The sequence below is a fragment of the Sceloporus occidentalis genome, unplaced genomic scaffold (genome assembly GCF_023333645.1).
Source record: "Sceloporus occidentalis isolate IW3139 unplaced genomic scaffold, rSceOcc1.0.p SCAF_4, whole genome shotgun sequence".
NCBI classification, from domain to species: Eukaryota; Metazoa; Chordata; class Lepidosauria; order Squamata; family Phrynosomatidae; genus Sceloporus; species Sceloporus occidentalis.
In genome coordinates, this window is record NW_028316984.1 from 190281271 (window position 1) to 190305554 (window position 24284).

The following is a 24284-nucleotide window of genomic DNA, read 5'->3' on the forward strand; positions in this document are numbered from 1 at the left end:
TAGTGTTCTTGACATTTAATGAGGATGGAGCTTTCTTATCAGTTGGCTCCAAAAACTGTTTTGCCTCCTTCTTTGCAAAGTTGTCCTTGACTTCCAGGTGCAGTCTTATTTATTTATTTATTTATTTATTTAAACAGAACACTTAGCCATTTTGATAATCTTAACAGAGACAAAAAATACTATTTAAAATAACTAAGTCCAGCATATTTTATAAGTGTATCTTATTTATTATCAAACATATAACCCCCCTTTATTTTTATAAAACAATATATTTAATATTTAATAAATAACAGTGTTATAAAAAGCTTATCTAAAAACTCTTTCTTTTACTAACATATATTTTTATAAAATTCCCTTTCAGTTAAAGGGCCTCAGCTGAGCTTTACTCAATCCTATTAGAATAGATATATTGATTATACAGTCCATCCTCGCCTTATGCGAGGACCCTTTTATACTATACAATTATAGCACTATGATTCCATTTTAACTGCCATGGATCCATCTTATTGAATTCTGGGATTTTCAGTTCAGGAAGGGGCTTTTAGTATTCTTGGCCGGAGAGCTCTAGTCCCTCATTAAACTACAAAACCTAGGATTCCATAGGGTGAAGCTATGGGACTATAAGTGATGTATGAAAGGGCCTTTGTTCTTCAAGTTGTTCTATGAGAAGAATATCTATATAAAAAGAATGAGAAAAAACATCTGAGAAAAGGATGGACAGGTTACAGTGGGCCAATTTTCTGCCTCTGGAACCTACTATGGACTTCTTCACTAGCTCCAAATATATTAAGGGGCAGGATCCAAATCAGAATTGGCTTGATGTCCATCTGCAGTTTTGTTTTTGTTTTTTGGGAGGGGGAATCAAAGTGTGGCAGGTAATATAGGGAGCTAATGTGCACTAAGATGATATAGGGAGTTGAGGAGGTTTTTATGTTAAGAAGAAATCACTACATTAAGATAAGGAAATTAGGCAATCTGGCTAAAAATATGCGAGAGGACCAGCAAGGTCACATAGAGATGGAGAGTAAAGAATTTCAGTTAATCTTGGCTGGATGGATTCAGTATATTGGGTATCTTTCCTATTCTTAATAATGCATTAGGGATCTGTTGGCTTGCTAAATTTCTAAAATGGTGGGGATAATGTTAGTTTGTCCACACAAATGTGGAGTTTCCTGGTACAGATAGGCTTGCCATATCCCGCCTGGGGGCGGGACTTTCCCAGTTTGGGGCAGGGCCACACAGTCCCACCCTGATTTAGCCCCTCCCCTGGGACCTCCCCCCCAGCAAGGCCCTGGAGGCAGCTCTACCCCTCACCATGGCTGTGTGCCACCCTCCCCGCCTCCCTGCCTGACTTAAGCCTAGAGAGCAGGTCTTCAAGACATCTGCCACTGAGAGCTGTTGCCAGCCCACTTGTTATATATGTCTTGCAAAAGGCATTACTTTCCAGGTTACAGTGAGCAAAGAAAAAAAGGCCATCAATCGTTCCTGTTTCACTGGGAGTCTAAATGCCTCCTCATCTTTTAAATGTCTACCACTCAGTATTCTTGTAATTCTTTATCACAGGATCGTTTTTGAGACCCTAAACACCTTTCCTTGTAATATGCAAATTTCTCCCGAAGCTGACCAATGGGAAAGAAGCAATCAGCCCCCCTCCCCTTGGGTTGGGTTTCAATGGCTTGGAAGGAAGAGATTTTGCCTTGCTTGTAAATAGGAAGGGCTTTGGGGTAGCAAAAGGCTGCAGAAATAGTTTGACCCCCCCTTAAACATCCATGGCTCAGTGCTATGGGATTCTGGGAATTGTAGTTTCTTGTGGCACCAGAGCTCTTTTGACAAAAGGAAGCTGAATGGTCCACAGAGGAGGCGTTGGCTGGGGGCAGAGCCTCTTGCCAGCAGTCTTCGGTGGAAGAGAGGAGGCTGATGGTCCTGGCCACTTCCCTTGGCTCCCTCCTCCTCCTCCTCCTCCTCCTCCTCCTCCTCTCAGAGTAGTCACAGCCAAGATGAGCTTCTCATTCACTCTCCCTGGCTTTTCTCTCTCCCCCCCCCCTCTGCACTTTGAGACCCCTTTAACTGCCAAAGCTCAATGCTCTGGGATTCTGGGGTCTGTGAGGCATTTGGCCTTCTCTGTCAGAGAACTCTGGTGCCACAATAAACTACAATTCCCAGGATTCCATAGCACTGAGCCCTGGCAGTCCAAGCAGTGTGTTTTGGACAGAGAGATCCTCCAAATGAATCCAGTCCCTAGCTTTTATATCTCTCTCACACACTGCAGGAATAATAACCCACTTTGAGACTGCTTTAACTCAGTGCTAGGGAATCCTGGGAATGCTAGTGTTTGGGAGACATTGAGACTTCTCTGTCAGTCATGGCTCTGAGGCCACAATAGACTACAATTCCCAGGATTCCCCAGCACTGAGCAGTCTCAAACTGGACCATTTCCTCAGTGTGGATGCACCTGGGGAGGAATTCTGGGCACTGCAGTTCAACTACGTTTGGAGGGTTATGGGACTCCCTGTCAGAGATAGCTCTGGGGCCACAATGTACTACAATTCCCAGCATTCCCCAGCACTAACCCAGGACAGTTAAGTCACTCTCAAACTGGATTATTTCCTCAGTGTGGATGCAGCTTTGGTGAGGAACTCTGGGCATTTCAGTCCAGCATTGTTTTATTTCTGCAGTGTATTTTGGACCAGAGACAAGGTGACCAGGCATCCTCCTCCTTTTCCAGGACATGTCCTCTTCGGTCAAATTTCAAAAGGTCCTCCATTTGGATCATGGCTAAGAAGCATGGATTTATAATTACATGGGTGTTTTTAGCTTTTATTTTTGGCCATGTCCTACATTTTTTTTGCTTGGGTGCCCTACATTTTGGGGTGAGGGCATTGGTCACCTTGGTCAGAGAGCTTTCCAGGGGTTAACTGCCATTCTGCTGTGGTGCTGGAACAAACCACCATTCCCAGAATTCCATAGCATTCAGGCAAGACAGTTAAAGTGGTCTCAAACCAGATTATTTCTCCAGTGTAGATGCAGCCCAAGCCTTTTGCCTCTCTTATGCCTGAGATTTCAAAGCCCAGCCTTGGCACCACAACAAACTACAAATCCCAGGATTCCATAGGATGGAGTGATGAGAGTGAAAGCAGTGTGGCAGCAGCCTAAGTGTGCTTAATGCAGTTCTTAACATGGTGCACCTCTTGCCTACAGAGTCTCACAAGACTTTTTTGTTGAACAACTTGTACCCATTAACTCCATTTCATGTCTCCTTTATTTAGTGGGGAGGAATAGAGACAAAACAAGTCAAAATGAAGAAAAACCAAAGTCCCTTGACCAAAGGGTTTGGTTGTGGAATAAGCCTCTGAAATATGCAAGAGGCAATGTTAAAATAAAGCCATGTTCAATGCTCAAATGTGCTGTTTGGAATGGGGAGAGGGGGGTGGCCAGAAAGGGAAGTACATTTCCGTGATCTGTCTACGAATAATGTCAAAATGTCCTCCATTTTGATCATGCCTAAGAAACATGGATTTATATTAACATTTCTAAAAAAGCCTCAATTTTTGCATGTCCTCCATTTTTACAAAATGTGTCCTACATTTGAAAATGTTGTCCTGCATTTGTCCTACATTTGTCCCGGTTTGGAGGTCCTCACTTATGGCAACCCTAGGTACAGATAATGTAAGCATGTCTAGGAGATATCCAATATACAATGATTTTCTGTGTTCAGTATACATACAGTATAACAATGTGTGTTTTGACACTGTATATAACATACTTTTGGCTGCAGGGCACAAACATTACTTTGCTTTCTCTAGGCTGTCTCCAGTGTTGAAGATATTATTAAACTGAGCTTTCCAGCCATTCCCATACCACAGCTATTGGAAAAAATAAGCAGTTTGGAACAAGTACTTCAGACAAAAACAGACAACACAGAAGATTCTGAATGTACAGAGCAACAACTTTGGTAATAGTTTAATTAGGTTTTTAAGAATATATTAGGGGCATGGATTTGGCTTGCGCTGATTTCTATGAGGACAACACACTCTTAAAATGTGGTGGTGGTACAGAGAATATTCCTATCATTCAACAGTGAAATCGTGGGTGCACATATCTGTACTTGCTTCCCATCTCTTTTCCTTCATGTTGTCTTTTCTAGCAAGTGTCACTACTTCCACTAGTTAAGGCATTATTCTTACTTCAATTTATTAATCTGAACTAGAATAGACTCACTGAATCAGTGCAATTTAGGTAAATATTGCCTTCTCAACTTTCCATTGATTATGGATTTTATTGAATGTAATTGTCTGTTTTTATCAGGTTGTAACCCCACCTTGATCTGAAAGGGAGAGGCAGGGAAATATAAATAATAATAATAATTATTATTATTATTATTATTATTATTCAGCGAATCTGCTCTGGTAGAGTCTACCAACTGGATTTAAGCCAGGAATGACAGAGTGTGGTGCTCCTGATTTATTTATTTAGGTATTTATGTTATTTATTTATTTATTTATGATGTTGTTGGACTGCAGCTCTCGTCAGCCCTGGCTAGCATAGCCAAAAGTGACAAATGCTGGGAGCTGCAGTATAGCTCTGGAGCTGCAGAAAATAAGCTTTCTCCATCTGCTGTATTACATCCTTTCAGATATTTAAACAGAGCTATAATATCACCTCTTAATAGCCTTCTGTTCTCCAGGCTAAACATACCCAGCTCCCTAAGCTGCTTCTCATAGGGCATGGTTTCCAGATCTTTAGAAGGCTGCACTTTGTCCACACCTGCTTTAGGCTATAATAATACTATTTAGCTCTATCCTAATTAGATCTGTTGTCTGTATATCTCTGGGCTTATCTACATGGGCCAATTAAACCAGTCCCTTCTTCCCCACCCTCACCGTCACCTGTCCACATAATGCAGGGGCAAATCTCCGATTTGAGTGCGGACTGTCTTGGTGACATGAGTCAAAAAAACCTCACTTTTTGCTTTGTTTTTTGTAGGAAAACCCAGGGCACTCCATAGTAATGCTGTTTACACACATGTTCTACCTAGTGCTGCTGCCACTGTTGCAAGTCGCCCTCGAGGTCACAGTGAGGTGCCTGGCCATGTGATTGATGCTGGCCGCCTCAATTTTGACCTCAGAGGGAGCGACTTGTGTTAGGTGGCACAGTGGGATGTATGTGTAGACAGCCGACTTGTGTCCCTACAAAGTGGGGGGAATCTGGGGCAGTTCCGGGGCCAGAATACTTCAGGAGTAGATTCCTGTCCGCTGTTACAATGTTGATGGTTCAAATGCATAGCTTGATTATTTGCTCAAGAGTCAATTACTGAGTATAACCACTGGGAACCTGCATCTGTGTTGTAATACCGTGATGGTTTGGCATAACTTTGAGATATCTCAGATATGGTGTTTATGTAGTGTTTCCTGCTTTGAATACTGGCACTCATGAAAAACCAGAATATAAATGCTTTTAAGAAAGTGTGGCTTCAAATTTATACCAGAGTAGTGGAGTTGCCATCAGAGGGTCACTAACACTTGGTTTCACATCCCTGTCTGAAAAACAAAGGCGATACTGAGGTTTCTTAGTTGGCTTGTGTTAGAATGTAGATGACAATTCTGGAGGCTTGGGACACTGGTATGTGTTTTACTTGAGTTCACATCTCTTAATAGGATACAACACTTAATGGCTCTCAGATGAACATGTCAACTAACTCCACTGAAAACACTACATTTGAGGTGATTTGTTTGAGCAAACATTGTAATTATTCTTCAACATGTGCAGTATTCCACTTCCATGCACATGTGAAGCCGCTCAGACAAACGGAGCTATCTAAACAGCCTTGAGGAGGCAATGTATCACAATATGATAGGTTTGATTTATTTAGTGTGCAATGTAATTTAAACTACTTAAAGATTAAATAACATTCTTGCAGACAAAAAACTACCATTCGATGGGACTTGTCTGCCTAGGATTTGCTATATTCATATGAATCATTATATGAATCTTTTTATATATACACATGGATGCTTCAATTTATTCCGGCCTTAAGACAGTTCACAAAGCTTTAGGTTGCCCTCTTCTATTCTTGAATATAACTTCTTTATAAGGCATAGCCTTATAAAAACTGAGAAGAACTGGACCATATTCTATTAGCTGCCTAATTCTTTGCTTCCAGAGCAGTCTGTGCTTAGGGGGACTGTTATATTTACTTTAGGAATAGTACAGTTATGAGTGGAAAGTGATTCTTGGAAATATCTAACTGGCTTAAAGGAAACAAGGACTTCTAGAAACAGAGCATTGCTTTTGGTGTAAAATATCTACTTTATCTTCACCTACAGGTACATGGAGTGAGGAATTAGAAAAAATAGAATGAGAAAATAATGTGCAATTCACAAAATAGGTCCTCAGGCTGGGGATGTACAGGAAGTTCATAATGTATGTGTTTGGCATGTGATAGCCATGTTTGGAGGTCTTTGAACAGAGGTTGGATGGGCATTTTTCAGATGTGCTTTAACTCTGTATTCCTGCACGGCAGACATTTGGAGTAAAAGGCTCTTGTGTCCCCTTTCAGATCTAAGATTCTATAGTTTCTTATGCCAAAGCAAGAAACCTAAGACAATGCAATTATTTATTTTTTTACCACTTGTCTTGGACAAGGTTCCCCATGATTTCTTTGCAGAAAAGCTAGTAAAATGTTGGCTATACAATGTGACCATTAGGTGGATTTGTAATTGGATGACTGACCAAACCCAAAGGGTGCTCAGCAATGGCTCTTCCTCATCCTGGAGAGAAGTAACTAGCAAGGTGCCACAGGATTTTGTCTTGGGCCCAGTACTATTCAATTTCTTTACCAATGACTTGAATGAAGGAATAAATAGCATGCTTATCAAATTTGCAGTTGGCACTAAATTATGAAGAGTAGCTAATACCCCAGAGGACAGGATCAGAATTCAAAATAATCTTAACAGATTAGAAAGCTGGACCAAAACTAAGAAGATGAATTTCAGTGGGAGGAAATGTATGATACTATACTTGGGCAGTAAAAATGAAATGAACAGATACAGTGTGGATGACACCTGGCTTGATGGTGCATGCGAAAGGGATCTAGGACTGTTAGTGGACCACAGGCTGAACATGAGTAAAAAATGTGTAATGCCCCATTCCCACTCGCCATTTGCCCTGGATAGAACTGGGCAGATCCCAGGTCCCCCCATTACGAATCTGCTCAGAAAGACATGCCCACTAGCCTTTACCTCGATCGGGTCAATTTGCCCCTCTGCAAGTTCACATTTGCGGTACCGCTTTAAAATGGAGCCTCCAGGTTGTCAATCAAATTCACTTCCGCTTTCGTCAAAGGTGACATATCCTACAGCCATTGGCCAACCGAATGTGTGCTTTCCCCCCTCCTTTTTAAAAAAAGAACTGGCAGCACTGTGCGCATATTCTGTCAACTTGTCAAATTTAAAAACTTCCAGATGTGTGTGTGTGTTGTGTGTATTTGGGTCACTACAGATTATAGCAACCCTAAAACCACCCCATCCTGGGGTTTTCTTGGCAAGATTGGTTCTAAGGAGATTTGCCATTGCCTTTCCTCTGAGGCTGAGAGGTTGTGACTCCACCAGAGTCATGGGTTTCCACATGCCAGCCTCTAGCTTCCCCTTTGCTTCCAGCCCAGCATTTCCTGTTCTTTGCAACCTCTTCCCTTTGCTTCCAGCCCAATGCCGAAGCTCTTGCCTCCCCCTCGGATGCCAGCCTCCTGCCTCCCCCAAAATCATGGGTTTCCACAGCCTCCTGCCTCCCCTGTGCTTCCATCCCAGTGCTACCTCGGAAGCCCTTGCCTCCTCCAATGCCACCTTCTTCCTGTCATAATAATAATAATAATAATAATAATAATAATAATAATAATAATAATAATAATAATATTCCTCATACCAGAATGCCATCTCTGCATCCTCTTGCTTTGCTTTCCCTCCTTGAGAGCCCAGAATGCCTCACATACACATATGCAGCAAAAGCATTCTTTATCATTTTGCCAAATTGAAAGGGAAACATTTGTAACATTCACATTGTAGTATTCTCATATTACACACACAAAAATAATTTTATAAAAAACCTCTTGCCAAGTGTGCCGGCAGCAAGCAAACGAAAGGGAAATGTAGCACAAGCAGACACATTCTATCAAAATGTATCAACCTGTAGACCTATTCGCATAATCTGCCAAAAATCAAATCACAAAAAGAGAGAGAGAGGGAGGCATGTTCTGCCCTCTGCCCTCCTTCTGACCTAATCCCTTTCCTGAACTTGACCCGATCATGACTGGGGCGAAGTTCATATTTGCCGGGACCCATTTTTTCTCAAAAGATACAGGTTAAACTCTGCTTTCAAAAGACCCGCACTAAGGGGGATTTGCCCCTCAATGGGTGTGCAAGCCTCAAATTTGGGTGTTAAAGAATTGGGGCCAGTATGAACTTCCCGCTTTTAATCTGGTTTCTGAACTGGGGAAAAGGGTAGTCTGAATGGCCCCTTGGAAAGTCAATGCAGTTCTAGACTGCGTCAATAGAAGTCTAGTGTCTAGATTGACGTTAGTAACAGTACCACTCTACTCTGCTTTGGTCAGACCTCACTTGGAATACATTGTCCACTTCTGAGCACCATGATTCAAGAAGAACGTTGGCAAGCTGGACATGTCCAGAGGAGTGTGAAAGGTCTGGAATCCATGTCTTATGAGGAGCTGCCTAGGGAGCTGGGTATGTTTAGCCTGGAGAAGAGAAGATTAAGAGGTGGCATAATAGCCATGTTTAAATATTTGAAGGGATGTCATATTGAGGATGGAGCAAGCTTGTTTTCTGCTGCTCTAGAGATTAGGACATGGAGCAGTGGATTCAAGCTCCAGGAAAAGAGATTTCACCTAAACATTAGGAAGAACTTAATCACTGTAGGGAGCTGTTCAACAGTGGAATACGTTGCCTCAGAGAGGGGTGGAGTCTCCTTCTTTGGAGGTTTTTAAATAGAGGCTGGATGGCCATCTGTCGGGGGTGCTTTGATTAGGTATTCCTACATAGCAGGAGGTTGGACTGGATGGCCCTTGGGGTCTTTTCCAACTCTAGGATTCTATGTGCTTGGAGACCTTGGACTGATCTGAATTGCCTTTCCTTTTAAAGCAGCGACTCAGCAAACTTATGGAAGACTTTTACTCAGTGCAATAACCTGTCCAGTTTTGGATGTCCTTGGAATAAATCTCGTTATCAAGAAAACCTTTTAGCTGTGCTTGGAATTGATGTTCATCAAAAGGTACTCTTCAGAAAAACTTTTCTAGAATACTGTGGTATTTTTCATCTTAATAGCTATGTTGATCTTGCAAGCCTGCTGTGTCCACAGTGACCAAAAAATTGCCAGCCTCTGTTTACAGTTAGCACTCCAATGATTCCATCTCCTTTCTCTTTGTATCGGGATTGGAGGGATGGGGACATGAGGCATGAGTGTTTGCTTCACTTTGGCTTGAGTGGCAGAAATTTAGATCTCCTTCGTAGTCTCTATGACTCACACAAATGGGTTATCTGTGCCTGCATACGTGCATCATTCAGAACCTTGTAGAATGATTACATTAGCAATTACTGAAGTGAGTGGTATCCACCACTCACCTGGCCTTCATGACTCACAGACTAGGAAGCTGCTAACCATAGGAGGAGGGGGTGTAATGTAAGACAGGACTACAGGATGGCTCTCCTGAAGGCAGCATCAGCCCTAGATCTTGCATCTACTTCAAGAAAGACCTTCCAGCCCATGTCCATCGTCATTCTACAAGGGCTATGGCTATGTTGTCTGCCTTTTTGAGAGGTGTGCCATTAGAGGACATTTGCAGAGCTGCTATGTGGTCACAACCTTTGACCTTCATCTCCCACTACAGAGTAGATGCAAGATCTAGGGCTGATGCTACCTTCAGGAGAGCCATCCTGTAGTTCTGCCCCATTACACTTCCTCCTCCTCTTGGTTAGTATCTTGCTAGTCTCACATGTGTGTGAGTCACAGAGACCACAAAGAATGAGGACATGTTGTTTACTTGCAACTGTAGTTCTTTGAGTGGTCATCTGTGGAGTCACAACCCCACCTATTCTCTCCTCATCATGTCCTACCTCTCCTTAGATCCTTGGTTGCTGCTTTGGCATCCATGGAGCTTAGAGTTTAGGTGGGAAGTGTGCTGGATAGCTACACAAAAGGTGGCAGGGAGGCCACCACCAAAAAGCATATCTAATAGTTTTAGAAAGTTCTGAATTATGCACTGTGGAGATACAGATAATCCATTTATGTCAGTTTACAGATGATCACTTCAATTACAGATAAGCAACCTATTCTTTCTTACCTTCACTTTGCACACAGAATTACCACAAAATGAAATGAATGGTCAAAACCTCCTGACCTCTCCATAGTTCATAGAGAACTTGGAAAAGTTATCTTCTGGTAGCCTAGCGCATATATTGTTGGTGTTGTACTCTTCACTGATGTTTGACATTAGGTTACTTTTCAAAAAACATTTGACTAGTTATTATGATAAAACGTTAAAAAAAATATCCAGGATCCAAACAACTATGTGGGGTAGTGCATTCAAGGCTTTGCTGGCCATCTCTCTCTTAATATTCTTATGTGTACAGAAGTGCTTTCTACTTGCACATGTGACTCTTTGAATCTGGCCCAAGGGACTTTGGAGCATTCTTGAAGAACCAGAAAGCCCCAATCAACTTTATTTCTAAAATGAGAGGAGGAAAAATCACTGTTCAAAGCTGGAGTTTACATAATTACATTTCCAGTGTTGAATTCTGGGTACCGTTTCAAAAGGAAAATCCTTTTCATTGTGCAACATTTATGCCAACTCAAATTAACTGACAGGCAGATAAGTATCCCTGTTCTCCCTCCCCACCAAGCAAGATATGGAGAGATGAGATCAATGCAAACTATACCATATTCTCTCTTTAAGGAAAAGCCAAGAAGCTTCCTCCATTCTTTATTTTTATCCTGCTTTTTCTAAGACTCTCAAAGTGTCATGCTTGGGTCTCTCCCTTTCCATTTTATCCTTGGAAAGAAGAGAGACAAAATGTACAGCAGTCAAAGACCTAAGACATTTTATTTAAAGAAAGGGATTAACGAAATGGCATTGGGGCACTGCTGCAGCAAGAGAAGATAACCGTTCTGCTGTTGCTCTTCTTAATTTTAAAAGGCACATGCTTTGGTAGCAGCAATGGGAAGTGTTTGGTCTTTATAGTGGCCTAGAACAAGCTGATAAAACCCTGGGTTATTTGGAAGTGCTTTATGTGTTGCTTTGTATTTACTAGGCTCTTCCAGAAGGTGAAAATGAAATTTTGGAGGAAATGAAAGTGGAAGAAAATGAAGATTCCAGTGCTGATAAATGCAACATCAGCATGTGCAAAGCGCTAATTCAAACCAAGGTAAATATAGGACCTGTCAAAGCCTTTTCATCTCTTTGTTTGTATAATTATATCTTATGTGCTGCAAATAGCGACAATCTTAAATACAAACTCTACCTGTGATTGGCTGCATGTTGTGACTTCCTTGTAGGCCTTTCTCTTGTCCAAAGCTTTTAGCCAGGGATGGGCAACATGCAAGTGTGGACTGAAGATGGTCCCTCACCCTGCCTATTTTTTTTTCACAGACTCTCTTGCTGAGAAAAAATAGCAAAAAATAGAAAGAAAACAGGAAAAAAAGAGCAAAGATCATTGCTTTGCAGGAGAAGTGGTTATTCATTAAAACAAAGGACTGGAGGTGGGATGTCTAAAACTTGCTTGTGCAACCAGATATCCACTCACATTTCAGCTCCTATGTTCTCACAGGCTGTGAGAGAGGACAATTGGTCCCTGGATCTCTAGAGTTTGCCTACCACACTAGCTCTCCTAAGGTGAAGACTAAATGAAACCTCCAGATTTCATTATCCTATTTACACTCAAGAGCGCTGGAGATTATATATAGGGTTCATCCTTACAATAACTATACAGGATAGGTTGAGCTGAGTGACCATCCCAACTCTTTCCTAGATAGATCATGGATAAATCAAGATTAGAAGCCAGCTCTGCTCATTTCAACTCCAGTACTGTGTACTGCAGCCTTCTGATTCTGCATCTTTGTCAGACTTCACCTGTGCGAAAACAAATGAGCATTAATTAACACTTGGAAGAAAAGAAGTTGTTCAGTGATACTGAAACATACAATGAACTAGTACAGTCAGAACCATAAAAAGTACAGATTGAATAGTTGTGCCAACTGGGCTTTGTACTGACTCAGTTATGTTGTCCTTTACTGGAAAAGAGCAAATGTGATAAGAAAGAAAGCTCTTATTGGAGATTGAAGGAACATTTGTTGCATTAAAAATGTAAGCTGGCAATCAAATGGCAAATGCAGGGTTGAAGACAGAAATTCCTGAGGCAACTGCATTTCTGTGAGGAATTTTTTCAGTGATTCCTTGGAACGGCAAATCTTCTATCATCTTTTCAATCATGAACTGTGCATTTACCATTTTGAGTAAATTGCTCAAGACCTGACACTGACTTTTGATTACCAGCTGTCAAAAGCATTTCCTGTCCTGTCTATTTCTATATCATTCACTGGAATTCATGAGTAGGTGCAGGGTTTACTCTGCTAAAAATAATAACATTCTGCACCTGAAAGTCCAGATTCTATAGCTTCATAATAATGTCTTTGACAAAGCCAGTGCGAGTCTTTGTCTACAGCTCTGAAGACTACTTTAGGCATGTCATACTCTTTTCAGCCTTGGAAGAAAGCAAAGGAACCCCCTCTGAACAAATTTTGCCAAGAAAACGCCATGATAGTTTCACCTTCCAGTCGCCATAAGTCATAAATGACTTCAGGGCAGAATGGCAACATACAGTACATGATTGTATTTGATTGTTTGGGGGAGTTTCCCAAGAAATCAATATTTATTTTCCTACACAAGCAGATCTTGTTTGGTTGTCTTCACTAGGCATGGACCAGTATGTATGTATACCTTTATTGTGCAGAGAAGACACAATTTGGTGTAGAGAGCAGAATTTATCATCCCAGTGTCAGCTTTGGCTTTTGAAAAATAGAAACCCAAAGCTCTCATGGCAGTGATGGTCAAACTACTTTCTTCTATAAGTTGCTGGACTACAACCCCCAGAATTCCTCATCATTAGCAAAGTTTGCTGGGACTGATGGGGAGTTGCAGTCTAGCCACATCTGAAGAGCCACACTGCTGATCTCGCCTTATAACTACAGTATAAAAATAGTTAAGGATTAGGATTTTGGTTTTCTCCTGCAAAACAAAAGCCAAGATCCTCAGGAAACTGGATTTTGTCTTCCAGACCATTAACTTGTATTCTTTCCTACACTTCTGTAGCAATGGGACATCCACACACACAGTTCCACCCAGAGCTATAAGTTCTGTTCACCCTGGCAAGTATAGTGCTAGTAGATAGGGTTAGTACTCTGGCAAGTCTAATGGATGCTCAGCTTTCTTTCCAAGGGTACAGAGGTGCATAGAGAATACAGCAGTCCTCTGACTCCAGTTACAAAGTTAGAAGGAAGGCTACTGGAGGATGAGGATACTCTATATTTGTGTATTATGGTGCTGGGCTGTTGGTTTTGTATTTTTGGTTCATTTTATCTTGTCAGCATGAATACAGCAATGAATATTGGTATAGCATTAATAGCAAAGAGCCAGCATGAACAGAGCAACGAGTTGTTTTTTTAAAAAAATCAATATGCATAGCTATACAGCTCCGTGGCCTTAGAGGTTGATTTAAATGTTGCAGATCTCATCTGCAAACTACTCATAAATACTTTGGGTATCTTCCACTGGGAGTTGTAGTTCAACGTTATCTGGTGGAGGTCTGAATGATTTGCACGTCCCTGTCAGCTATCTATGACAAGCCCTGTGTTGCTACCATACAATGCATGAATGACCCTCACATTCCTTTGTCTTTTTTTCTTTTCTTTTTGGCACAGCTTTCTGTATCTCCTGATGCCAGACAGAGCCATCTCTTCACATATAACCTCTTCTTGAAGAAAACCCCATCCACTGGAAATATGCAATATATAACAGTTCCCCAAAAGAAGAGGATTTTTACCACACAAAGCCTAAGGATGAAATTGTTTAACAGCAATGTTTGTTAATATATTTCTTGTCATGCTTTCTCCCCTTAAAAACAAGAACACCCTTATGCCCTGTTACTAATTTTAAGCTGGGGAATGCTGCTGGGGTGAAGAAAATGAGAATTCAATGTTTCACTCCATTCTACTGCCAGGGTTATGTTTGGTTCCATCATAACTCATGACACTATCAAGTGGGGCATGGAAATCATGAAGTTTGCCTTGTGATGAACCAGCTAGGAACACATGTGTGGTGCTAATGCATTCTTGCCATGGTGAAACAGCTTTGCAGGACTGAATAGCATTTTCACAATCCTTCTAACTATGGCCAGGATTAAAACACAAGTGCTTTCAATGTGCCTTGCCATGTCCCCCCTTGACTGCATCTTACAGGCCCTAACAACCTGGCCATATTGCCCTTGCCTGTGTTACTACTGATATAACTGGCTTGTGAGTTGCCTTTTTTTTTTTTGTAAACAGTCTTGGTTACCTATATATTTGCTTCTGTACCACTTAATGATAAGACTGTCATATTTTTCTTTATCATCTTGACCATACTCTTGATTTAATGGAGAAGTAAGATCTGCTTCATTTTCTGTTCTGGAAGAGGCTACTCATTGGTACTCTTGAGCAGATCAGATCCTTTTAGTCCTAGCTTGATAGCATAGTTGTGTGTGCTGAGCTGGCCAGCAGTGCTCACATTACATTAAAAAGTCCTGAGAGGTTTAAGGGCTATGTAAATCCTATTGCTTCTCCCAACAAATGTTGGATTCTGAGTTCTGTCAACAGCTTGTTAGATGAAATGCAATGCCTAGAACTCTTACAACTAGCACAAAATATGTTTGGGGATGGAGGGGGCCCTTTTTTAATGTTGTGACCAACAGTTTAGTGCAAAAGAAGAATGATAGTAATATTTCAGACAATTGGTCTTTTATGAGTTCATTGAATCTGAAACGGTTAGAACAGTTTGCTGTAAATTAGAAAGCATTGGTCCAGCTTCATAAATTTGCTCCATCATTCATTACCCTCTCTGTTGAACGTTCATCTTGTTCCATATAAGGTCTGCTGGAATCATACATGATTTATGTCCTGGAGTAGGTGAAGTGTAACTCCTTTCAGTCCTGCAACTTTAAAAGTAGAGAGCTTAAATGCTGTCACCAAATAAGATCTGGAGTTGGTGGAAAGTTGTTAGTTGCTTCTCTGTCTCTACCTTTCCCATGTCACTAAGTAGCTTATCATACAAAGAACACAAGTGGGTTATCTGGCTTATATTTTATAATTATATTAACTGTCAATTAAGTTTAGGAGCAGTGAATCCTTTAAGGTAGGGTTCCTCTGAAGAACGTATTATCTGGAGGGCAAGAATTCTTTCCTGTCAGACCCAGAAAGCATGACCAGGAATGACAGGAACCACAGTTGAACATTATCTGAAATGCCGCAAGTTCTCTACCCTGCTCTACAGCCTTCTACTCCATGTCTTCTGGTTTAGTACTTGCATGTGTGTTAGCCTGACCCCGAAGTTTTCTGGTCTGGCAAGTGACAAGGAGGGTAAAGATTTGTTTCAGCATTCCAGTAAACACCAGTGTAAATATGGTTTGTTCTGTGCTCTTAAGCATGGTTAGGAGTTTTATGGGTTGTGTTCTCAGGTCTAGAGTAAAACCTGTTTGGCACTTTTGATAATTTAGAAGAAACAGTTTTGTGTACTTACTACTTATTTTTAGAGCAATAGTTCAGCTGCCTTTGGGAATTAACTGCTTAGCAATGGGTAGGCCAGAGTGTATGATGAAAAAACAAAGTAAGCATGTCATGCCCCTGCATGAATGGGAGGGCCAGTAACATGGACAGATTTTAGGTCTGAATAATAGGGACCTCTTATAGGACATTTGTCAAGAACTTACCAAGTCTGCACTGATGTTTTGTAACACTGCCTTTAATAAAATATTCACATTATAGAGTCATTGTTCTCAAGTGTGTTCTACTGAACTGTGGCAATCACATGTTTATGTCCTGGTGGGATTTCTGGGTGTATAGGGTAAGCCCGTTGATAGCATTTCAAGCTAACTTGATCATCTAGTTTGATGATCAACTGAACCTGAGATTCTACAAGAAAGTTTAACACATGGACCTCAGCCACTCTGAAATCTAAATAGGGGCCTTTCCCTATACCTGCTAAATGATCCTTTTCAGGAAAGTGCAATATGGTTTCACTTCAGTTATAATGTATTATACAACCTTTAGCAACCAGCGGGGAATAGTTGAGACAAAAGATCTGCTAATATGAGAGCAGATTCTTTATATATTGAAAAACTACTTTATTAACAAGTTTCTTAAGCTTTTGAAATAAGCTCATTGTAAAAGATGGTGTAAATACAACCATTCAATGTTTTCCCCTAATGGCAAACCTTTTATGTATCTTCATCTCCCTAAGAAGCCTCGTACTTTATCTAACTATGCTGCTCTTACAGCTATCTTGTTTCTAGCTGTAATATGCCTTAGTCCTAGACACTGGGAGAGGTGTCCTCCAAACCCATGTATGTGTTTTTAGGTCTTAATACGTTATTCCCACCCAGACTGAAAAATTTCCCATGTGTCTCAGAATTTGGAATGCAAACATCCTGATAGTGTAAGTGCCTGAGCAGATAGAATATTCATGAATATTCCCTATCATTACAGCAGCTCAAGTATTGTCAAATTAACCCTTACTAACCAGCCATCCTTGTGTTCTCTATCTCCCAAACAATTCTTTCTCCCACCCTACCATATTTTGATTTTCTACATATATTTAGTGTTCTTGGATAGGATACCAACAAATAGCAGGTTCTCTTGGCTATATTGCAGAAGAAGGAACTGGCAACACCACTTCTGAGGATTCTTTGCCTACGAAAACCCTATGAAATCCATGTTTCCCCCCTAAGTTGACAAATGACATGAAGGCATAGAAAAACCCCTTGGGAAACAGCAGCGGAGGTAGTCCAGGGCGGGAAAAAGGGAAAGTAACTTTTTCTGTTACAAAAAGCAGTTGGCCCTCTGTATCCATGAATTCTTTATCCAAGGATTCGACCATCTATGGCTTGAAAACGTTAAAAAATCCAAAAAAATAAACCTTGGACACCATTTTACTATGCCATTGTATTTAATGGGACTTTGGTATCCGCAAGAGGTCCTGGAACCAAACCCCAGTGTATACCAAGGGCCTACTGTGCTATGGAGAGAAGGCTGACCCAGTACCATCAGGGGCCAGCCTGAAGACAGAGGCTCCTCCCTCCCTAACTGTCATCGTTCGGCCTCTGGGGGAGAGAGAAGGCTGACCCAGTACCATCAGGGGCCAGCCTGAAGACAGAGGCTCCTCCCTCCCTAACTGTCATCTTTCGGCCTCTGGGGGAGAGAGAAGGCTGACCCAGTACCATCAGGGGCCAGCCTGAAGACAGAGGCTCCTCCCTAACTGTCATCTTTCGGCCTCTGGGGGAGAGAGAAGGCTGACCCAGTACCATCAGGGGCCAGCCTGAAGACAGAGGCTCCTCCCTCCCTAACTGTCATCTTTCGGCCTCTGGGGGAGAGAGAAGGCTGACCCAGTACCATCAGGGGCCAGCCTGAAGACAGAGGCTCCTCCCTCCCTAACTGTCATCATTCAGCCTCTGAGGGAGAGAGAAGGCTGACCCAGTACCATCAGGGGCCAGCCTGAAGACAGAGGCTCCTCCCTCCCTAACTGTCATCTTTCGGCCTCTGGGGGAGAGAGAAGGCTGACCCAGTACCATCAGGGGCCGGCCTGAAGACAGAGGCTCCTCCCTCCCTAACTGTCATCTTTCGGCCTCTGGGGGAGAGAGAAGGCTGACCCAGTACCATCAGGGGCCAGCCTGAAGACAGAGGCTCCTCCCTCCCTAACTGTCATCTTTCGGCCTCTGGGGGAGAGAGAAGGCTGACCCAGTACCATCAGGGGCCAGCCTGAAGACAGAGGCTCCTCCCTCCCTAACTGTCATCTTTCGGCCTCTGGGGGAGAGAGAAGGCTGACCCAGTACCATCAGGGGCCAGCCTGAAGACAGAGGCTCCTCCCTAACTGTCATCGTTCGGCCTCTGGGGGAGAGAGAAGGCTGACCCAGTACCATCAGGGGCCAGCCTGAAGACAGAGGCTCCTCCCTCCCTAACTGTCATCTTTCGGCCTCTGGGGGAGAGAGAAGGCTGACCCAGTACCATCAGGGGCCAGCCTGAAGACAGAGGCTCCTCCCTCCCTAACTGTCATCATTCAGCCTCTGAGGGAGAGAGAAGGCTGACCCAGTACCATCAGGGGCCAGCCTGAAGACAGAGGCTCCTCCCTCCCTAACTGTCATCTTTCGGCCTCTGGGGGAGAGAGAAGGCTGACCCAGTACCATCAGGGGCCGGCCTGAAGACAGAGGCTCCTCCCTCCCTAACTGTCATCTTTCGGCCTCTGGGGGAGAGAGAAGGCTGACCCAGTACCATCAGGGGCCAGCCTGAAGACAGAGGCTCCTCCCTCCCTAACTGTCATCTTTCGGCCTCTGGGGGAGAGAGAAGGCTGGCCCAGTACCATCAGGGGCCGGCCTGAAGACAGAGGCTCCTCCCTCCCTAACTGTCATCGTTCGGCCTCTGGGGGAGAGAGAAGGCTGACCCAGTACCATCAGGGGCCGGCCTGAAGACAGAGGCTCCTCCCTCCCTAACTGTCATCGTTCGGCCTCTGGGGGAGAGAGAAGGCTGACCCAGTACCATCAGGGGCCGGCCTGAAGACAGAGGCTCCTCCCTCCCTAACTGTCATCGTTCGGCCTCTGGGGGAGAGAGAAGGCTGACCCAGTACCATCAGGGGCCGGCCTGAAGACAGAGGCTCCTCCCTCCCTAACTGTCATCGTTCGGCCTCTGGGGGAGAGAGAAGGCTGACCCAGTACCATCAGGGGCCAGCCTGAAGACAGAGGCTCCTCCCTCCCTAACTGTCATCGTTCGGCCTCTGGGGGAGAGAGAAGGCTGACCCAGTACCATCAGGGGCCAGCCTGAAGACAGAGGCTCCTCCCTCCCTAACTGTCATCGTTCGGCCTCTGGGGGAGAGAGAAGGCTGACCCAGTACCATCAGGGGCCAGCCTGAAGACAGAGGCTCCTCCCTCCCTAACTGTCATCGTTCGGCCTCTGGGGGAGAGAGAAGGCTGACCCAGTACCATCAGGGGCCAGCCTGAAGACAGAGGCTCCTCCCTCCCTAACTGTCATCGTTCGGCCTCTGGGGGAGAGAGAAGGCTGGCCCAGTACCATCAGGGGCCAGCCTGAAGACAGAGGCTCCTCCCTCCCTAACTGTCATCGTTCGGCCTCTGGGGGAGAGAGAAGGCTGGCCCAGTACCATCAGGGGCCAGCCTGAAGACAGAGGCTCCTCCCTCCCTAACTGTCATCTTTCGGCCTCTGGGGGAGAGAGAAGGCTGGCCCAGTACCATCAGGGGCCAGCCTGAAGACAGAGGCTCCTCCCTCCCTAACTGTCATCTTTCGGCCTCTGGGGGAGAGAGAAGGCTGGCCCAGTACCATCAGGGGCCAGCCTGAAGACAGAGGCTCCTCCCTCCCTAACTGTCATCTTTCGGCCTCTGGGGGAGAGAGAAGGCTGGCCCAGTACCATCAGGGGCCAGCCTGAAGACAGAGGCTCCTCCCTCCCTAACTGTCATCTTTTGGCCTCTGGGGGAGAGAGAAGGCTGGCCCAGCACCATCAGGGGCTAGCCTGAAGAAGAAGAGCCCTCCCTCCGGTCCATCTGCCTTGGTCCAGGCCTCAGAGGGAGAGAAGAATGCTGGACCTGATTCCCTCCCCCCTCACCATTCCCTTTATTTTATTGTATACTGTATGGTGTTTGTTTTTAATGCATTGTATGTGTAATTGTAACTTGTGTAAACCGCCCTGATCTGAGGAAGGTGCGGTATATAAATAAAAACTTTATTATTTATTATTATTTATGATTACATTGTTCATCTCTACAGTCTTTCTGATCCTTTAAGAACTCTTTGCTGACTGATTTTTAAATATTCTAAATGGTAGAAATACTCCAGATACAAGAAAGGTAAGATTTTATCCAGCATGGCATAGTGGCTTGAGTGCTGGACCGCGACTCAAGACCAGGGATCAATTCCCAGCTCGGCCATGAAACGCACTGGATGACTGGGCAAGTCACAGTCTCTCAGTTCAGTGAAAGGTAATGGCAAACTTCCTCTGAATAAATCTTGCCAAGAAAGCCCTGTGACAGGCCTTAGGGTTGACATAAATTGGAACGACTTGGAGGTACACAGGTACAACAATTAGATAACCTGTAATTGAAAATCAAGTGTTCCATCATTTTGAACACTGGAAACTGTGCACACTATTGGGGTGAATGTGTCTCTGTGCAAGTGTGAATACTTATTTGTGTTAGGGCACAGATGACCACTTGGAGAACCAGGTAAGCAACCTGTCTTTAACTTGGAATGCTATTTTGTGCAACATACCCAGTAACAAGAACAATTGGCATGTTGTCCCTTTGTGACTGATAGGGAAGAGCTCCATTTGCCACCCTAGGTTAAACAGTTTCTATGAGTGTCAAATGATGGAACGCTTGATTTTCAATTGCAGGTTATCTGCTAGTGGCTTTCCAAACGTTCATCCACAGAAGTAAGAAGTTCAAACAGTGCAAGTAGCACCTTGCCTCTTTATACAGAAAGTTGTTGTAGTGTTGCCTGGCATAGCCTGCCCTACTTGGGTGTAAAGATAAAGTTAAAATGAAGAAGCAGAAAAGAAATGAGAGAGAAAGTGAGATTAACAGAATAGCAGTAAAAGGAAGAAATAAGGATTACTCAGTAACTTATGGCAAATGAAGAAAAACTGAGGGGACAGTAGCCTAGTGGCCTGGAGCATACATAGTATAGGGAGGGGAGTGAGGCTTTCCACCAAGCTACTCAGCTCTAGAAACTTCTAAACAGGTGTGGAAACGCATTTGTATGAGGCAGACAGACATTACCAAAGTAGTTCATTTTCTTGATGGTAGGTTAGAAAGCCCTTAGTGCAGAAGCCAGGTTCTACAGCAAATATTCCTCTCCTTCATGTGTGTCTTTGGAAACATTTGGCAGAGAAAAATGCTCCACACATTGCATTAAGTGACTGTAACATGCAGAAGAACATACATTTATGGTAGCTGTTGAGTTACCCAAGCGTGTAGAAATACCCAACACTACTGATGATTAATCAAGGCACGTACCGAAAATAACATATCAAGAATCACAGGGAGCTTTTAGACCAGTGGTGTCCCTCTTTTGGGAAGAGATTATGCTGTAGTCCTCTGCATCATAAAGATGTAGAGCATCACCCTCAGGAGTCCTTCCCAAACAACCCAGTAAGGTAGATTGGGAAATGCCTGTGTTGCAAAATGGCGAGGGACAGGAACAATGAACCAGGGAAAAATCCACACCTGTTGTAGCTTGTCTAGGGAGGAGCTACTCTCCCCCCATTCCAAGCCAAACCGCCAGGCATACTTAATTCCCAACTACTATAAAAGTAAGGGCAAAACAAGAATGCAGCTTAAATATTTGGAGCTTGCTCATTTTAACATAAGAACTACATCTGTAGAAGAGAAGTGGTTAGACTGAAATATTTATTATCACAGGAATTTTAAAAATATTCTTTTTTCACCACAAGTCTGCTTCATCACAGTGCAGACGGCTCTTATCATCATCAAGATTTATTTTGAACATACAAAGAAGCATTTATGCACAATCTGCATACATTCTTTCTACCTAATCCCTTTATGCCAAAGATGGACAAAATTTTGTCCAAATGTCTGCTGCTGTGATTTAGATTTCACTGCAAACTGTATGCATAAAAATACATTTGAATTGCTGATGTCTGCGTTGAGTCACCAAAACAGGACTGATTTTGTACTAGTTGTGGGATCTGGCTCAGTCATGAATGGTTGGGCGGAAAGACCCAGTACTAAATAAATTAAAATGTTCCAGGTTCATAACCACATTTTGCTACTTTTAAAATTAGTCAAGCAAGCATTTGTTCCTTTTACTTACTTATTACAGTTGGCCCTTCTTATACAAGGATTTTTAATACACGGATTCAAGCATCCATGGTTTGAAAATGTTCCAAAAAAGTGTAAATTTCAAATATCAAACTTTGATTTTCCATTTTTATAAGGGACACCATTTTGTTATATCATTATATTTAATGGGACTTGAGCATCCATGGATTTTGTTATCCGCAGGGGATCTTGGAACTAAATCCCAGCATATAATAAGGGTCCACTGTACTTAAGTAGAAGCAAGCTTCTACTTAAGCTTGGTGGATTCCCCCTAAAAAGCCAAATGGGAGTACTGCAGAAAATGAATGGCAAAGCAAGAGTGGTGGCAACAGCATCTGCCATAACTGAACAAACCATTTTCTCTACTTGTCTATCGAACTATCAATCCTTTCTATGCCAGAGACATACTATGATGTTTTGTTGCTCCACTGATATCAACCAAGCTATTTCTCCACGCTGTAGTTTGAGATCCCAAAATGCACTGTTCTTGAGCCATTCTGCCTAAGAACAAAGTTTTTACTACAGCTGCTGTCATTTTACTGCTATGGTAGAAAAGAAGGGGGCTGGAGGACAAAGGAAATTATTAATCCAGCAAATGTGATTACAGCACTTAAAACAAAAAAGAACGGATGTTGGACAGAATGTGAAAACAGCAGTCTAATCCTACTGTTGGATTTGAGTAGAGCATTGAATCCGTTGGATTTAACTGTGTCTTGAGTCACCATTCAAAAACTGATTGGATGGGTCTACTCTAGTTGGGACTAACCAACACGATTCCAGCCTGTGTTAGCAAAGATACATACGTGCACCTTCTTCCCACAACAGAATAGTCAGAAAACACAGGAACCAAATCTTAGAGTGGGAGAACTTCATTTTCTTTACAGTGCTACAATGCCAGAGACAGGCTGCTTAAACCCCTTTGACAATGCCCTCCACAGTGCTACTACCAGCCCATGTCTCCTGTCCCCGCTGCCCGTATAACCACTTGCCTCACACTCCTCAGGACCATTCCCCTCCTGTAGTGCTAGCATGGTTATTATTAGAACAAAGCAATGGCTCAGGTTCACCCAGAACCACTCAGCTGTCACAGAACATGCAACCCAGTTTTGCTGTATCCAGTACTCTACATGGCTCTGTATTATGGGCAAACAAAGTTAGAAGCCACCTCCCAATTAGAACTAGGCTACTAAGTTTCAATAGGAATCACACCAGCACTACTAGGTAAAGCTTGCTACAGCTGAATGTATTTCCCCTGCAGAAATATGTTCATACTAAAAAATTTCCATTGGAAATGCTTTATTTTAATTGAGAAAATGTACCTCATCTCCTTTCATAGAAGGCTTACTTACTATAAATGTGTATTATTGGGGGAAAGAGTGTAATACTTATTGCTATCCCTTTCCATGATTTCTTATTAGTTTGGTAACACCGTCCTTTGCAACAGGCTGGACCCTACTGGTAGTCCAAAGTAAAGCAGACCCCTTAAATCAATGGAATTTACCTGATGACTGACCATACAACAACTGATCGAATGGGACTGCTTTAACAGAAACTAGCAATAGGATTCAGTCCAATATAGTCTAGGGCAGAAGATCCCTTGTGGGCGTGAAGTTCCCAACAAACTTTCTCATATGCTAGGCACTGATGCCCAGCATAAGTTGTGACAAAATCAGCTTGTACAAAGTTATAATGCACAGCTGCTAGGCAGATTCCTAAATCCAATAGTGTAGCGATTTTGAAGTTTGCTCAGTTCCTCATGTAAAAAAATGAATAAAAATAGCCATGAGAATCACACAATTTATGGTAAAATTCTCCCAGATGGAAAGAACTTGTGTAAGGCAAAAGCTATGCTCTTAGACAAGTTCCATTCAACTCTTAGGGGGCTGAGTGGCCAGTATGCCTAGTACATGGCCATGTCAAATACTCTTACCTGGCATTTTTTCTTGTCATTTTGATTCAATGCATTTCTTTACAGGATGTGCAAAAATATTCCACTGAAGTGATATATTGCACATAAAATTTAAAACTGTGTTGCAAAGATACAATGCTCTTCAGAGTTAAAATAGTTGTAACTGTACAGTAAATACTATATTTTTAAAAACCCATACCACCCAAAATTGATGCACATAATACTGACAG

General features: G+C 42.9%; 1 protein-coding gene across 6 annotated transcripts in view; it reads left to right on the top strand.

Moving 5' to 3' along the window:
• The window catches only part of CLBA1 (clathrin binding box of aftiphilin containing 1), a 33063-nt gene extending 16993 nt beyond the window's left edge, over positions 1-16070 (top strand). For 5 of the 6 annotated variants that reach the window (XM_089522689.1, XM_089522687.1, XM_089522686.1 and 2 more), the window contains exons 3-6: positions 3804-3952; positions 9147-9276; positions 11313-11426; positions 13978-16070. In XM_089522689.1, coding sequence (XP_089378815.1) covers positions 3804-3952; positions 9147-9276; positions 11313-11426; positions 13978-14145 — 561 coding nt within the window. In that variant the 3' untranslated portion in view covers positions 14146-16070. The remainder of the gene's footprint in view (positions 1-3803; positions 3953-9146; positions 9277-11312; positions 11427-13977) is intronic. The other variant, XM_089522692.1, reaches the window with a different exon arrangement.
• The last annotated feature ends 8214 nt before the right edge of the window (positions 16071-24284 follow it).